This window comes from Macaca thibetana, chromosome 17 (genome assembly GCF_024542745.1).
Source record: "Macaca thibetana thibetana isolate TM-01 chromosome 17, ASM2454274v1, whole genome shotgun sequence".
Classification (NCBI taxonomy): Eukaryota; Metazoa; Chordata; class Mammalia; order Primates; family Cercopithecidae; genus Macaca; species Macaca thibetana.
Genome location: NC_065594.1, coordinates 14,613,971 through 14,631,574, shown reverse-complemented (window position 1 = coordinate 14,631,574; position 17,604 = coordinate 14,613,971). Strand labels below are relative to the sequence as shown.

General features: G+C 38.4%; 1 protein-coding gene across 6 annotated transcripts in view; it reads right to left on the bottom strand.

Moving 5' to 3' along the window:
- NBEA (neurobeachin) overlaps nucleotides 1–17,604 on the bottom strand; it is a 726,287-nt gene that overhangs the window by 22,933 nt on the left and 685,750 nt on the right. For 3 of the 6 annotated variants that reach the window (XM_050766029.1, XM_050766030.1, XM_050766032.1), the window contains 6 exons: nucleotides 9,768–9,830; nucleotides 9,351–9,440; nucleotides 5,574–5,766; nucleotides 3,667–3,738; nucleotides 847–1,002; nucleotides 118–288 (listed from right to left, as the gene is read on the bottom strand). In XM_050766029.1, coding sequence (XP_050621986.1) covers nucleotides 118–288; nucleotides 847–1,002; nucleotides 3,667–3,738; nucleotides 5,574–5,766; nucleotides 9,351–9,440; nucleotides 9,768–9,830 — 745 coding nt within the window. The remainder of the gene's footprint in view (nucleotides 1–117; nucleotides 289–846; nucleotides 1,003–3,666; nucleotides 3,739–5,573; nucleotides 5,767–9,350; nucleotides 9,441–9,767; nucleotides 9,831–17,604) is intronic. The other 3 variants (XM_050766031.1, XM_050766033.1, XM_050766035.1) reach the window with 1 other exon arrangement.

The window sequence follows — 17,604 nt, the reverse complement described above, 5'->3', positions numbered from 1 at the left end:
TTCATGTTTTAAAATCCTTACACCTTAGGAAAAAACTATTAGGAAAATCAAAACGGCAAAATATATTTAAATATATATTTATATAGTTTGAAAGGACAATTTGATACAAACACTCACTGCTGTTAGGGTTGTCTCCTATGATATGGTGCCGCCCACTCCAGTACCAGAGCAGCAGGGTGGCATCTCGAGATCCGGACACGATGTAGCAGTCTCCACCAATGTATGACTCAGACCTGGCCAAGCATGTGACCACATCCCAATGGCCAAATACAATCTGAGTCAATTTCCCTGCAACACAGAAATGACAGGTTTGCTTCATTTAATCTTTTTCTTCAAATGGTAATAAGTGTAACTTTATCAGATTTTAAAAATTTTACCATATTTATTTTATTTTACCAGTTTTGTGAAAAGTTCATCTATAGGCTGATAAAGTTACAATGTTATTCAAATCTAGCTACAGGTTGCTTTCTTGCATTGCTTTTGAAAATTGATACAAGAATGTCACTTGAGATTTTTAAGGAAAAGACTTTATTAAATAACACGATCATGATTTTTCTCTTCAGGGTTTGGGCCAGACCAAGGGGAGTTTCAGGATCTTTTACTGCATATGAATTTGTGGGAAGGGAAAAATAGCCCTATTTGTCCTATGAACTCAGGGATCATGCTAATGTTTGGAATAGATGAAGTTATAGTTACTTCACTTACAATGTGAACATTTAATTTGAATCTTGACTATTCAAGTTGGCAAATGATAAAAATGCCTACATCAAGTATGATTTCATATTCAGCTTTGGTTTTAACAATAGTCATTTTGAAGAGAATACGGTGTTTCATAGTTAGGATTACCTGTTTCTGTAGAATAAACTCTGAAGCTCTTATCCCAGAATCCACAGATAAGAATATAGCGATTATCTGCTGTGACCACAAAACAATGTGCATTGATTTGTATACTCTGGTCAACGAGGTCTGTGATCTGCCGTTTGTTTACACCAGAATTATTGGCTAAAAATAAATGGAAAAAAAAATTTGAAGATTCCATATGAGTTTCTCCAAGCACTCATAGAAGGAAAACAATACTTTCATGCTTCATTTATCCAGAAATAGTTTTTTTTAATGGTATGAGATTATTAAGATTCTCCCTTGAGGAATAAAGATTTCCTTAGTAGCAGTGATTATTTATGAACCATATTATGTATTTTAAAATTCTGCCAGAAATTTCAGTTCTCCCTCCACCAATAAATAAAAACAATATGAGGAATTCAAGAAAATTAATTTACAACATAATACAATATTTTAATGCATTTAATTCTTTAGGTGCTCACTACACACAAGTTCATTAGTTTATAAGAATCACATGAGAACTAAATATTGTATAAAGTATGTTATTAAGGAAGAGATATATTAATATTTGCCCCAGTCTGTCATTTTCGGATGGTATTTTTATAATTCCCCTGAAAAAGGAGGGTAGAGATTTGAGCAAGTGATGTTGTTATGTGGGTAGCCCCACAGGGAGCTTCAGGTCAGCAGCTTTACAGGCCTGGATTGTCAACAGACAGAAGGCCTTTCCAGAATGGGCTAGCAGGGGAGGAGAGGAACAAAAAAGATGCGAGAGGGACTGGTGAGGAAAGAGACAGGCAAAGAATCAGTGCAGAGCCCTGGGATTGAATCTGAATAAAGTCAGGAACTCAGAGACACCATCTGATTTCCCCAGTGCCTGTCTGCATGCCAGCCTGTCCCTTACTGCACGCCATCCTTTCAGGATAAATCCCTGGGCTGAATTCTTAAACAGAAATGCAGATGTAGAAGGTCACCACCACTCTCTAACACCAGTTAAATATAAGTACTACTATTTGTAGACATCTACTAACACTATAAAAATAACTACTAGGAAACATAAGCAATAAAAAAATTATACAAAAAAGTCAGTAAGGAAAAAAAGACCAAAGATCCCAGGCCACTTGAAAACTATACAATTGGTCCTTTACTAATTAGAATAGACCTATTAATTTTTCCATGGTTACATACTAGCTGTATATTTCATTGTCAATGTCTGCTGGAAAGAGAAATAGCTACACTAGACTAATAATATTCTTAATCCTAAACCTTATAAGCTCCCAAAGAAATGTAAATGGTATTTTGTGTATGGGTATAAGTAACTAATTGAAATGCCTGTATCTTATCTTATTTCCAGGTTCAAAGACGAAGGATGAATTTGAATCTAAGAATAAGAGGTTGGGCATGGTGGCTCACGTCTGTAATCCCAGCACTTTGGGAGGGCTGGGCAGGTGGATCACTTGAGGTCAGGAGTTCGAGACCAGACTGGCCAACACGGTGAAATCCTGTCTTTACTAAAAATACAAAAATTAGCCAGGTGTGGTTGTGCACCCCTGTAATCCCAGCTACTCGGGAGGCTGAGGTGGGGGAATTGGTTTAACCTGGGAGGCGGAGGTTGCAGTGGCCCGAGATTGCATCACTGCACTCCCTCCTGGGTGACACAGTGAGACTCCATCTCAAAACAAAAAAACAAAAAACAAGAATCAAAGAATAAAACACCATGACTTTAATATGTAGCTTAATAACTTTTCGTAGCATTTTCAATTTTTTTCTAATTTATCTTACTAATCATTCAATGATACATATAGAACAAACATTACTAAAAACTGTCTTACAGATACGAAACTGGAAGGGCCTAGAAAGACTAAGAAGCTAGCTCTGGATCAAATGGCTAATACATATGTACATGATTATTTAAAAATATTTTGAATGTCTGCTGCAAAGAGTTATAGCTCATCAGTTTGCAATTCACATGAAACATTTGCTTTACAACATGTTAGTTTTAAAAAATTCAGTGATAAAGACTGCCAGAAAAGATGCTCTTCAATATTAGTTTCCTTTTTTTTTTTTTTTTTTGAGACAGAGTCTTGCTCTGTTGCCCAGGCTGGAGTGCAGTGGCACGATCTTGGCTCACTGCAAGCTCTGCCTCCTGGGTTCATGCCATTCTGTTGCCTCAGCCTCCCAAGCAGCTGGGACTACAGGCACCTGCCACCAGGCCCGGCTAATTTTTTTGTATTTTTAGTAGAGACGGGGTTTCACCGTGTTAGCTAGGATGGTCTCCATCTCCTAACCTCATGATCCACCTGTCTTGGCCTCCCAAAGTGCTGGGATTACAGGCGTGAGCCACTGTGCCCGGCCTTTTTTTTTTTTTTTAAATTTAAGTTCTGGGGTACATATGCACAATATGCAGGTTTGTTACATAGGTATATATGTGCCATGTTGGTTTGCTGCACCCATCAACTCATCATTTACATTAAGTATTCCTCCTAATGCTATCCCTCCCCCAGCCTTTAAAAATCTTTTTGAATCCTTATATTTTAAATAATACTGAGCTGTTAGAGAACATTTTAGGCTGAAAGAAAATACAGTTTGGAATTATTTGTCTTATTTATAACCAACTTAAATGACCTCCAAAAATATCAAGAAACAGTTGCTTTAATACCAAAAAGTTCTTAGATGTCATATTATGATTTATACAGCTCCTTGATGATAATTTGATATTATTAGCAAATTAATCTTGTGGTAAAAAATATTTAACTATCTTATGAAAAATAACTATATATGAATGTGTGGATAGTATCCATGAAAATTTATTCTTTTTTATTAACATACCAATTAATGGATCCATTTCAATGGGAAGATGGTGGGCTTGATCCAAGGAGTATCCTGGAGCTCCTCTGAGGCCTAAAGATTAAAAAAAAGAGAGAAAAACATGAAATTCTCAGAAAGAAGGAATTTCCTAATGGGCAGTGTTTGATGATGATTTTACAAAACGCATATTTGCTTAAACATTATTTGGTAAATTTCTCTGATTCAGTTATACTATGCGTCTCTGTAGACAGCTTTACAAAACAATCACAACAGGGACTTCAGGTTTCCACTTAGGATGTAGAAGGCTGGAAAGAGTTTTGTTTCTGTTCTAATGATGAGAAAAAGCTGGATAAATAGAAGATCGTAACATTTATTGAACCCATCAAAAAGCGAAGGTTACTGAGCAATCAATCAGCCTGAAATCAATGAAAGGGCTATGCTTCCAAGCAGGGATGGGAATGAGCCTGGGCTCACCTGGGGCAGGACAGAGGAAGCTGGGGCTGCCATCCAAGGGGGCCTTTTTTTCAACACATGACAAGTAAATTGAAGGTGTAAAATTGGGCCACACCTAAAATCTTAATCTCACTAAAAGCTACTTTCAGAGGATTAATGTTTAGGGCTTGATAAAGTTCATTAGTCATAGTTTTTCACACGTGATTATATAATATATACACTTTTGAACAATTTTAAATAAAACTTTAGTCCTTTATAGTTTTTCTCAATGCAAAACATTTCTAGAGGCTGTCTCCTGATAATAATATAGTCATAAATTTTTCTTAAGATATTTGCTGCCTATCTCTGATTGAATGGAAGTAGCATTACCTTATGTTGATAATATCACCAATAACCTTAAAATAAGTGCACTTAGAAACTCTTAGGAGATAAAGCTATGGTACAAATCACTGTATTTTTTAAAGCAATGTAGAGGTCAGTGGAATACAAAGATTCAGGTTATTTCGGCATGACTCAGTTACTCAACTCTGGAGACCGGGGTAGTCCTTGGCTTCCTGGGAGATCTCAAGTGGTGAATTTGGGCCAACTAAATCTTTTGGTCATATCCACTTCTGCCCTGGTTAAGGATCAATATGTCTAAATGTTTTTTTTTTTTTTTTCCAAGATGAAGTCTCACTCTGTTGCCCAGGCTGGAGTACAGTGGCGCGATCTCAGCTCACTGAAACCTCTGCCACCCAGGTTTAAGCGATTCTCCCACCTCAGCCTCCCGAGTAGCTGGGATTACAGGTGCCTGCCACTGTGCTGGGCTAATTTTTGTAGTTTTAGTAGAGATGGGGTTTCACCATCTTGGCCAGGCTGGTCTTGAACTCCTGCAATATGTCTAAATGTTTGCCACAGCATTGTGCCGCTTCAAGATGTATTGGCTGGTACTTTCAGGAGTGACTTTGAAGAAACACATGTGAAATATGAAATCACTGGAGAATTTAGATTTTGTCTTTTTGCAAAGATTCTAGCTCTGCAAAAATAGAGCTGGTGCTTGTTTTGTTTATTGCTGTATATACAGTGCTTAGGACTACTTGACACATAATAGTCATTCAAATATTTGCTTGTAAATTACTGATAAAAGAGGATTTGAAGCCAGCATACAGAAACCCACATTCAAACTCACTTCTGTTTGATATAGGAAAAAAGTGGGGTGCATTTTTTTGCAGTTAGGCAATAGCAGAATAGAGTAGGAGAACCTGAATTATTGGTAGAACTGCTTCAATTTGTCAAATATTTATTGAGTACTTAACTAACATACAGCAGAAATGAAGAAGACAGATAGGAGTCACTCAGTTGGGTTTGACAATTAGTTATTTAGTCTGCTGTTTTTTGTAGATAATGTGGAATATGAGCTAATCCCAGCACACTTTTTTACCTTCATTGTAGCTTTTAAGAAATCTTTAGTAAGCGATTTGCTCAGGCACACATACCTACTGTGTTGTGCCATCTATTCACTGCAAACAGTCGGCTGCAAGTCACTGTCACCACTGCGGGGATGGTCAAGTGGGGCAGGGTGTTGGCTGCCACATGGGTTACTGGAGAATTTGAAGGAAACTTCAGCACCATTATCACATCCTGTTGCATCTGATCTTTAAACATGAGCGGACTCTGTGGAAGGAAACACTGTTGAATAGAAAGGGAAGAGAACAGAGGAAGACAAAAGGCACACAGTTAGTGAAAGGCCTAGGGAGAATGAGGTTAAACAGACAAGGCTAGCACGAGCCACACACAAGGAGGAAAGGCCACCTACACTTTGTTTTTCTTTTGAGACAGGGTCTCGTTCTGTCCCCCAGGCTGGAGTGCAGTGGCGGGATCTCGGCTCACTGCAAGCTCCGCCTCCCGGGTTCACGCCATTCTCCTGCCTCAGCCTCCCAAGTAGCTGGGACTACAGGCGCCTGCCACCACGCCTGGCTAATTTTTTGTATTTTCAGTACAGATGGGGTTTCACCGTGTTAGCCAGGATGGTCTGGATCTCCTGACCTCGTGATCCGCCCGCATCGGCCTCCCAAAGTGCTGGGATTACAGGCGTGAGCTACCGCGCCCATCCCACCTAAACTTTCATACTGGTGAATGTTTGCCCCAAATCGAGCAGCTTTGACTTGGGGATGGCACAGAGACTAGAGAATAAGAATTATGTGAAGTCAGTAATACAGGGACACAGAATCATTAAAGACCAGCCTCAATTCAAGTATCGCCACAATGCAATGTGAAAAGTTAGCTCACAGACCACACCCACACGATGTAACACAGTTATTCAATGCAGCTTAAAAATCAGTTTGGTGGGAAAGTCAGTCAAATCAGTGACTCACATTTTTTACATGAAATATAAAGTGAATTGACTAATACTTTCATGTCTATCTGGTTGATCTGGGGTCATGACTACAGTCTAAGTAATTAAAATACAATAGCCTCCACAAAGTGGCCGAGCGCTTCCCTGGCAGTGCTCCCCAGGTTCTGCTCTGGCACTGACTGTTTATGGTTGAAGCCTTGTTTCTCCCTTCTAGGCTGGGAGCTTATGGAGGGCCAATGCTTTTTCTTCTTCTTTTTTTAAAAATTATTTTAAGTTCCAGGATACATGTGCAGGACATGCAGGTTGTTACATAGGTAAACATGAGTGATGGTGGTTTGCTGCACAGATCAACCCATCACCTAGGTAGTAAGCCCTGCATATATTAGCTATTCTTCTTGATGCTCCCCTCCTGCCACCCCCACCCCCACGACAGGCCCCAGTGGGTGTTGTTCCCCCTCGTGTGTCCATGTGCTTTCTTCTTTGTTTTTAGCCTCTGTTTTGTAAACATCTAGCATATGACTTGACAGAAAGTGGATACTATAAGTCCTACAAAACACTACAAATACCACCATATTAAAAACATAAAGTAGGGAGGTTGGAAATAACCATGATTTAGCTTTCATATATGTTTCATGATGGTTTGCAGTATATATGAATTCTCTGCTAGATGAACTTAGAAAGCTTAGATTTTCTTTATAAACAGTTTCATGCCAATTCAGTCTCCAACAACTTCCCCTAGGAAAGTAATGAATTCTGACTGGGCATATCTCCAGGATAAATATTTTTATTATTATTAAACACAGAAAACTAACACGGGAATAAAACTCTTCTGCCAAAGCATTTCATAAAATAAAGTGTTAGAGATATCCTCCTGGACAGTTTATTAAAAATGGTGAGGCTCCAAGGCCACATCTCTGTGTCTACAATGTGGCTGAGGCTTTATACGGCAACAGCCTGAGCTTGGTGCAAACCTTTCTGTTTAGTCATACAGAAGGACCAACTGCAGTCAAAAGAGTTCATTAGTGAGTAACCAAGGGGGACGAAGCTGTTTGGCTGAGCTGTTGTAGGAAGGTTTAAAAAAAAAAAAAAAAAAAAGTTTAAACACACACCAGGCATGGCGGCTTATGCCTGTATTCCCAGCACTTTGGGAGACTGAGGGTCCCCAGGAGTTCAAGACCAGCCTGGGAAACATAGTGAAACCTAATCTCTACAAAAAATTTAAAAAATTTAGCCAGACATGGTGGCACACACCTGTAGTCCCAGCTACTAAGAAGGCTGGGGAAGAAAGATCGTGTGAGCCCAGGAGTTTGAGGCTGCAGTGAGCCATGATCATGCCACTATATTCTAGCCTGTGTAACAGAGTGAGACCTTATCTTAAAAAAAGGTTTAAAACAAATGCATTTAGGTCAGGCTCAATGGCTCATACCTGCAATCCCAGCATTTTGGGAGGCCGAGGCGGGCAGATCACAAGATCAGGAGTTCGAGACCAGCCTGACCAACATGGTGAAACCCTGTCTTTACTAAAAATACAAAAATTAGCCAGGGGTGGTGGTGCGCACCTGTAATCCAAGTTACTTAGGAAGCTGAGGCAGGACAATTGCTTGAACTTGGGAGGCGAAGGTTGCAGTAAGCTGAGATTGCGTCACTGCACTCCAGCCTGGGTGACAGAGTGAGACTCTGTCTTAAAAAAAAAAAAAAAAAAAGCATTTATGTGTTTCCCAAAAGTTTGACTACTGATTTCTTGAAAGGTTAGAGAAAGTATTTGTGACCGTATCTCCAGCGCTTAGCATCAGATCTGACACACAGAAAGGGCTCAATAAAAATTTGTTAAATGACAGAGTAAATGAAAGGTGTGATTAATACTTCCATCACGAAATAACAGCTTATACATTTGTTTACACACACATTATGGACCATATTCCAGAGCTCTTTACTCTAAAATTAGAGTACTTGTTGTCTTGAAGTTCGTCTTGTGAACACATTTTTACCTTCAAGTATTTTTTACTTCAGTAAAAAAATAGTGAAAAATCAGTTTAAAAATAAATTCTAAAGAAATTGCTCATAAAAATTTTACCTTTTCCAAATTACTTAAAGAAGAAAATGTTTACTATTTGCTAATAATCTGTAAAGAAACTTTTTTAATGGAAATGGACTTTTAATTCAGATTAAAGTGAAAAGAATATGATTCCCTTAGAAAAGGGGGAATAAGAGGTTTAACCAGTAGCTAATTATGATGGTGTCAGCTAACATTTATTAAGAACTTATTGTATGACAGTTGCTGGTCTAAGTGCTATACAGTATTGAATCATTCAATTCTCAGTTGTAGGTACTATTTTTTTTACGGATGCTGAAATGCAAACACAGAGAGGTTAAATACCTTGCCCAAGTCATTTACTAGCTAGTGCAGAGACGGTGTTTGGCCTGTCTGGCTCTGGGGCCCTTACTCTTAACCACTCTGTTCAACAACCTCTCTTCAATAACCATAAATTACCTTTATATTTCTTTCCTTTTCTTCAAATGAACTACTTCCCCTACTGTATGTTGCCCTGAAATTTGGCAATATCATGTTGTGTCTGCAATATATTTTTCACTGTAATTTACAAATACAGTCTAATTCTGGTGTCAGTGTGTGTCTCTATGCCTGTGTGTGCATGAATGAGTTTATGTAGAGGCATACATAGAGAAGATGGCTATTTTTTTGAATCCAAAAGTGGGATCGCTTAAGTAAGGCTTAAAGGTAGATTTACACTCCCTTCTAGGTCTCTCCCTAGGGTATTAGTTTGTACTTAGGCTGAAGAGTTAACCAATAAATCGAGAAACCTTTTAAAATATGCTGTTAAAATCACTATTTTATTTGCTCTATTCCCAGGTATAAAGGAAAGAAAAAAAAAAACCTCAACATGCTGATATGTCTTACCAGGTGCATGGCAGAGCTCCGAGGCGGATGTGGCTCAATAAGCAACTGAGATGGCGTCTGTCCAAAGTTCTGTATCTGTGCCTCCATGGCCTGCAGGGGAAGGAGGGTGATTGTCATAATCAATATGCATCAAAGAGAGAGGCCAACACACTCTTTGACAATGCAAGTGTATCCCAAGTCAGCCATGAAAAAAAGTCCAGAAAATTCAACGGGTGCTCTTTTCTCAGGGTGCAGAATCATCCAAGTGTTAGTAGTTTGTAGACAAGCTTTGCTTCTCCTTCCAAACATGCTTCAGTTAACCCAGTCACTATTCTTATTTCCAGAAGCTGGGGTTAAATGTGGAAAAGCTAACCTGTGAATACATGCATGCAGCTAAAGACCAAAAAACACTTTCCACACTAAATACAGCACATATACCTTAATAAAGTCCTTTGTAAGAAGGAACGTATGGGGGTCTCTAATGAAATAAGTTTCTGGAATCTTAACAGGGAAAAAAAGAACGAGACATAAAGCCTACCAATTATACAAAATAAAATTCAGAAAGTTATAGGTTCCAATTAATTCAGAGGACAATCAGTAGAAAGAACACCAAGATTTTATAGAGTAATTAAATATAACAAAACTTTCGTTACAAAAATATATTTTAGCTTTCTATGCTGTTTTAAGATGAATTCTGGAATATTATTTTTAAGGTATAAATTCATTTTCTCAAAATTTTTCCCTGAAATTTTAGAGAGAACTCACCCAAAAAAGAAAGAAATCTTTCTGTATCCTGAGCTACACACTATTTCATTAAAGCCTATGTAGCTGGAAATGAGATTTTATAGCTTCCAATGAATAAAAATAATTTTAGCCCTCAAACTGTCTGGACTGTACAATATACCTTTCTTGTGTGTGTCAAAGTTCAGTATTTCCTCTATACATAAATTCTATAGGCAAAATCTTTCTGAAATATTATATGTAATTTATGTCAACAAGAGGAAGCATGATATTTACTATGATCATTACTCTGCTACCATGCTAATTTTTTCCCTAAATTGTATGCAATTTGGTTGCACATAAAAGTGAAATATGAAAATCATAGCTAGGTGCTTGTAGAAGCACAGGTAAGTTGGTAGATGGCTCCTGACATAGCACCACCACTAATCTCATTGCTATCTGCAATTCTAATTTATAAAGTACTTAAATTTGAAAATCTGCCCTCCTACACTGCATTTCAAGAAAATATTTATCAATAAAAATGTGAACCTGCAAATTTATTAGCAATATTAAAGGTGAATGCATCATTATCTGCCATATTTTAGCCATCGTGTAAATGGGACTTTGCTTCTTTTATCTGCAGAGGCAATGGGATGAATTATTAAATCTCTTTAAGTGCTGTCCAATTTTTATATATACATTTATTTGCATGGTGTCCACTCACAAGTAAAGTGTGACTATTTAACTAAATTTTATTCACATATGATGCATTTACATCCTACTTTATTTCCCCAATGCAAGATTTATGATTATAAAAGGGGAACAGACCATTTCTGGTTAGGTTCACATTTTTAATAACAAACTCTTGAGAATTATTTGGGAAACAAAAGTGGTAATTTTATTGTTAATGCTGCCCTGGTTAGCAAATGTCTAATACCTAGCTTCATATATCATTAACAGCTAAATGTCTCTCTAACAACAGATACTGCTACTCCTGTTTTTACTTCCCAGAAAAAGGACTCAAGTGGGAGTGAGGAGTCAGGGGTAAAATTAAACATGTTTTAATCTCTAGATCAGTGTCTTGCACTTAGTAGGCAGCCTTTAAATGTTTATTGAAGGAATGAGTCAACAAACATGCTTTGCTTGACTCTAGTTTTGTTTCTTAAAGGAAAGTATTAACATGTTCTAGAAAATGTTATGAAATGGATAAAATTTCTAGAAATCTTCTGTGCAGTTATCTTCAGTGAGTCCCAACTCTGACCTTTTTGGATTAAGGCAGAGTACATATGCATGTATATTTAAAAGAGCTCCCCAATCAGGCATCAGGATAAAGACGAGATTGTGACTAACTTTATCCTTTCATTAAGACAGTCAGTTCTCAACACTGAACGTTTATTTCTTTTGGGACTATACTGACTCCCTCTTCCTTGTGATCTACTTTACATGCCTTCATGACCCAAAGGATCTCAGTCCAGTATTTACCTTTTAGCTATCTGGTAATCCTGCCTTCCAGTAATTCCTGACCCTCTGATTTAAAAATGTACAGATCTTTCTGATCCTGAAAAGCATGCTGTCTCCTTTAAGTTCTACTTGTTATTATTACCAAAACATTTGAGGGGGAAGTGAACGCCTACTATCTTTCTTCACCTGCTCCCCATGTAAGATTTTCTGTCCTTTCCCACTGTCAGGGAGTCATCAATGACTTTCTTGTCAAGTGGGCAGGTCCTGTGCACGGGAGGGTTGCCTGGTGACACGCAGAACCCATTCTGCAACCCATGAATTGTTACAATGAAGTAGTTGTTCTGAGAGCTACTCCCTATGTAGGAGAAAATCCTCCCCGAATGCTAACTTTGGGCAGGGATCTAAATCCTTCACCTCCCAGACTCCCTAAATCATAATGAATGCCCTGCATATTCTCACAGCACATTTTTCTCCTTTACTATAGATTTTAACACACAATTATTTATGTATGTCTGTCTGTTCAGAGTGAATCTCTGCAGGTCAGGACTGTGACTTAATAGAGGCTCTAAAATTATTTGCTGAATATATAAGTAGGGCATTTGTATAAAACTGAAACCTAGTCTAGAGAAAGAAAAGCACTTCCGAATTTTTTACTTTTACAATTCAATACCACAAAAACAATTAACAGACATTTGTTGAATGCTTACTCTATGCCAAGGAATACAAAGTCAGATACCAGACTGCCCTCAGGAAGTTAGCAGCCCCCAAAATGAAGACGATGAGTGTGTCAGTGCACATGGTAGGGAGCAGGACCGCAGGGGAGGCAAGCCCAGGCTGCCCTGGGAGCCCAGATGAGTGACAGAGGAGAAGGGGAACAGATTCTTAGGAAAAAGGACAGAGTTCAGGTTTGAAGATTAAGTAAGAAGAAGTATGGGATTATGTAAAAAGACCAAATCTACATCTGATTGGGGTGCCTGAAAGTGAGGGGGAAAATGGAACCAAGTTGGAAAACACTCTTCAGGATATCATCCAGGAGAACTTCTCCAACCTAGTGGGGCAGGCCAACATTCAAATTCAGGAAATACAGAGAACGCCACAAAGATACTCCTCGAGAAGAGCAACTCCAAGACACATAATTGCCAGATTCACCAAAGTTGAAATGAAGGAAAAAATCTTAAGGGCAGCCAGAGAGAAAGGTCGGGTTACCCACAAAGGGAAGCCCATCAGGCTAACAGCAGATCTCTCGGCAGTAACTCTACAAGCCAGAAGAGAGTGGGGGCCAATATTCAACATTCTTAAAGAATTTTAAACCCAGAATTTCATATCCAGCCAAACTAAGTTTCATAAGTGAAGGAGAAATAAAATCCTTTACAGATAAGCAAATGCTTAGAGATTTTGTCACCACCAGGCCTGCCTTACAAGACACCCTGAAGGAAGCACTAAACATGGAAAGGAACAACCCGTACCAGCCATTGCAAAAACATGCCAAAATGTAAAGATCATCGAGGCTAGGAAGAAACTGCATGAATTAAGGAGCAAAATAACCAGTTAATATCATAATGGTAGGATCAAGTTCATACATAACAATATTAACCTTAAATATAAAAGGACTAAATGGTCCAATTAAAAGACACAGACTGGCAAACTGGATAAAGAGTCAAGACCCATCAGTCTGCTGTATTCAGGAGACCCATCTCACATGCAGAGACATACATAGGCTCAAAATAAAGGGATGGAGGAAGATCTACCAAGCAAATGGAGAACAAAAAAAAGCAGAGGTTGCAATCCTAGTCTCTGATAAAACAGACTTTAAACCATCAAAGATCAAAAGAGACAAAGAAGGCCATTACATAATGGTAAAGGGATCAATTCAACAGGAAGAGCTAACTATCCTAAATATATATGCACCCAATACAGGAGCACCCAGATTCATAAAGCAAGTCCTCAGAGACTTACAAAGACACTTAGACTCCCATACAATAATAATGGGAGACTTCAAGGCCCACTGTCAACATTAGACAGATCAACGAGACAGAAATTAACAAGGATATCCAGGAATTGAACTCATCTCTGCAGCAAGCAGAACTAATAGACATCTACAGAACTCTCCACCCCAAATCAACAGAATATACATTCTTCTCAGCACCACATCACACTTAGTCCAAAACTGACCACATAATTGGAAGTAAAGCACTCCTCAGCAAATGTACAAGAACACAAATTATAACAAACTGTCTCTCAGACCACAGTGCAATCAAACTAGAACTCAGGACTAAGAAACTTAATCAAAACCGCTCAACTACATGGAAACTGAATAACCTGATCCTGAATGACTACTGGGTACACAACAAAATGAAGGCAGAAATAAAGATGTTCTTTGAAACCAATGAGAACAAAGATACAACATACCAGAATCTCTGGGACACATTTAAAGCAGTGTGTAGAGGGAAATTTATAGCACTAAATGCACACAAGAGAAAGCAGGAAAGATCTAAAATTGACACTCTAACATCACAATTAAAAGAACTAGAGAAGCAAGAGCAAACACATTCAAAAGCCAGCAGAAGGCAAGAAATAACTAAGATCAGAGCAGAACTGAAGGAGATAGAGACACAAAAAACCCTCCAAAAAAATCAATGAATCCAGGAGTTGGTTTTTTGAAAAGATCAACAAAATTGAAAGACTGCTAGCAAGACTAATAAAGAAAAAAAGAGAGAAGAATCAAACAGAGGCAATAAAAAATGAGAAAGGGGATATCACCACCGACCCCACAGAAATACAAACTACCATCAGAGAATACTATAAACACCTCTACGCAAATAAACTAGAAAATCTAGAAGAAATGGATAATTTCCTGGACACTTACACTCTCCCAAGACTGAACCAGGAAGAAGCTGAATTCCTGAATAGACCAATAACAGGCTCTGAAAGTGAGGCAATAATTAATAGCCTACCAACCAAAAAAAGTCCAGGACCAGATGGATTCACAGCTGAATTCTACCAGAGGTACAAGGAGGAGCTGGTACCATTCCTTCTGAAAGTATTCCAATCAATAGAAAAAGAGGAAATCCTCCCTAACTCATTTTATGAGGCCAACATCATCCTGATACCAAAGCCTGGCAGAGACACAACAAAAAAAGAGAATTTTAGACCAACATCCCTGATGAACATCGATGCAAAACTCCTCAATAAAATACTGGCAAACCGAATCCAGCAGCACATCAAAAAGCTTATCCACCATGATCAAGTGGGCTTCATCCCTGGGATGCAAGGCTGGTTCAACATACGCAAATCAATAAATGTATTCCAGCATATAAACAGAACCAAAGACAAAAACCACATGATTATCTCAATAGATGCAGAAAAGGCCTTTGACAAAATTCAACAGCCCTTCATGCTAAAAACTCTCAATAAATTCGGTAATGATGGAACGTATCTCTAAATAATAAGAGCTATTTATGACAAACCCACCGCCAATATCATACTGAATGGGCAAAAACTGGAAAAATTCCCTTTGAAAACTGGCACAAGACAGGGATGCCCTCTCTCACCACCCCTGTTCAACATAGTGTTGGAAGTTCTGGCTAGGGCAATCAGGCAAGAGAAAGAAATCAAGGGTATTCAGTTAGGAAAAAAAGAAGTCAAATTGTCCCTGTTTGCAGATGACATGATTGTATAGTTAGAAAACCCCATTGTCTCAGCCCAAAATCTCCGTAAGCTGATAAGCAACTTCAGCAAAGTCTCAGGATACAAAATTAAAGTGCAAAAATCACAAGCATTCTTATACACCAGTAACAGACAAACAGAGAGCCAAATCATGAATGAACTTCCATTCACAATGCTTCAAAGAGAATAAAATACCTAGGAATCCAACTTACAAGGGATGTAAAGGACCTCTTCAAGGAGAACTACAAACCACTGTTCAGTGAAATAAAAGAGGACACAAACAAATGGAAGAACATACCATGCTCATGGATAGGAAGAATCAATATCGTGAAAATGGCCATACTGCCCAAGGTAATTTATAGATTCAATGCCATCCCCATCAAGCTACCAATGAGTTTCTTCACAGAATTGGAAAAAACTGCTTTAAAGTTCATATGGAACCAAAAAAGAGCCCGCATCTCCAAGACAATCCTAAGTGAAAAGAACAAAGCTGGAGGCATCATGCTACCTGACTTCAAACTATACTACAAGTCTACAGTAACCAAAACAGCATAGTACTGGTACCAAAACAGAGATATAGACCAATGCAACAGAACAGAGTCCTCAGAAATAATACCACACATCTACAGCCATCTGATCTTTGATAAACCTGAGAAAAACAAGAAATGGGAAAAGGATTCCCTATTTAATAAATGGTGCTGGGAAAATTGGCTAACCATAAGTAGAAAGCTGAAACTGGATCCTTTCCTTACTCCTTACATGAAAATTAATTCAAGATGGATTAGAGACTTAAATGTTAGACCTAATATCGTAAAAACCCTAGAAGAAAACCTAGGTAATACCATTCAGGACATAGGCATGGGCAAGGACTTCATGTCTAAAACACCAAAAGCAACGGCAACAAAAGCCAACATAGACAAATGGGATCTAATTAAACTAAAGAGCTTCTGCACAGCAAAAGAAACTATCATCAGAGTCAACAGGCAACCTACAGAATGGGAGAAAATTTTTGCAATCTACTCATCAGACAAAGGGCTAATATCCAGAACCTACAAGGAACTCAAACAAATTTACAAGAAAAAAACAAACAACCCCATCAAAAAGTGGGCAAAGGATATGAACAGACACTTCTCAAAATAAGACATTTATGCAGCCAACAGACACATGAAAAAATGCTCATCATCACTGGCCATCAGAGAAACGCAAATCAAAACCACAATGAGATACCATCTCACACCAGTTAGAATGGCAATCATTAAAAAGTCAGGAAACAACAGGTGCTGGAAAGGATGTGGAGAAATAGGAACACTTTTACACTGTTGGTGGGATTGTAAACTAGTTCAAGCATTATGGAAAACAGTATGGCGATTCCTCAAGGATCTAGAACTAGAAGTACCATATGACCCAGCCATCCCATTACTGGGTATATACCCAAAGGATTATAAATCATGCTGCTATAAAGACACATGCACACGTATGTTTATTGCAGCACTATTCACAATAGCAAAGACTTGGAATCAACCCTAATGTCCATCAGTGACAGACTGGATGAAGAAAATGTGGCACATATACACCATGGAATACTATGCAGCCATAAAAAAGGATGAGTTTGTGTCCTTTGTAGGGACATGGATGCAGCTGGAAACCATCATTCTTAGCAAACTATCACAAGAACAGAAAACCAAACACCGCATGTTCTCACTCAGGTGGGAACTGAACAATGAGATCACTTGGACTCAGGAAGGGGAACATCACACACCAGGGCCTATCTCGGGGAGGGGGTACGGGGGAGGGATTGCATTGGGAGTTATACCTGATGTAAATGACGAGTTGATGGGTGCTGACGAGTTGATGGGTGCAGCACACCAACATGGCACAAGTATACATATGTAACAAACCTGCACGTTATGCACATGTACCCTAGAACTTAAAGTATTAAAAAAAAAAAAAGAATTGTCAACAGCATGAAAACGTTTTCTGCCATATAGAAATTTTCCCTTAAAAATTTCCAAATATATGAAGCTAAAAACAACAACAGCAACAACAAAAAAACCGAAAAAAACCTACTGGAACTATGAGATGAATTCCTTCTGTATTATCCAGAAATGTCATTTTAAAAAATTCTACACGTATCTATTTCTCTATACATTGGTCTGCGAGGGTCAGAGAGATTTAATGTTAACTTTGTTCACAAAACATGTATTTGTTGAGTACCTACTACATACTAGATTCCGTTCTAGGTATTAATGATACTGGTCAAATGAAACAGATAAAGATTTCTGCCCTCAAAGAGCTTACATTCCGCCCAAAGTCACACACTGGCATCCCATGGGCTAGATGCAGCTCCCAGACGTGGTTTTTATTTGAGCCCAAATTTACAGGTCAGTAAATGGTACACAAGAAATTGGATTTTTTGGCTTCTCTTGAA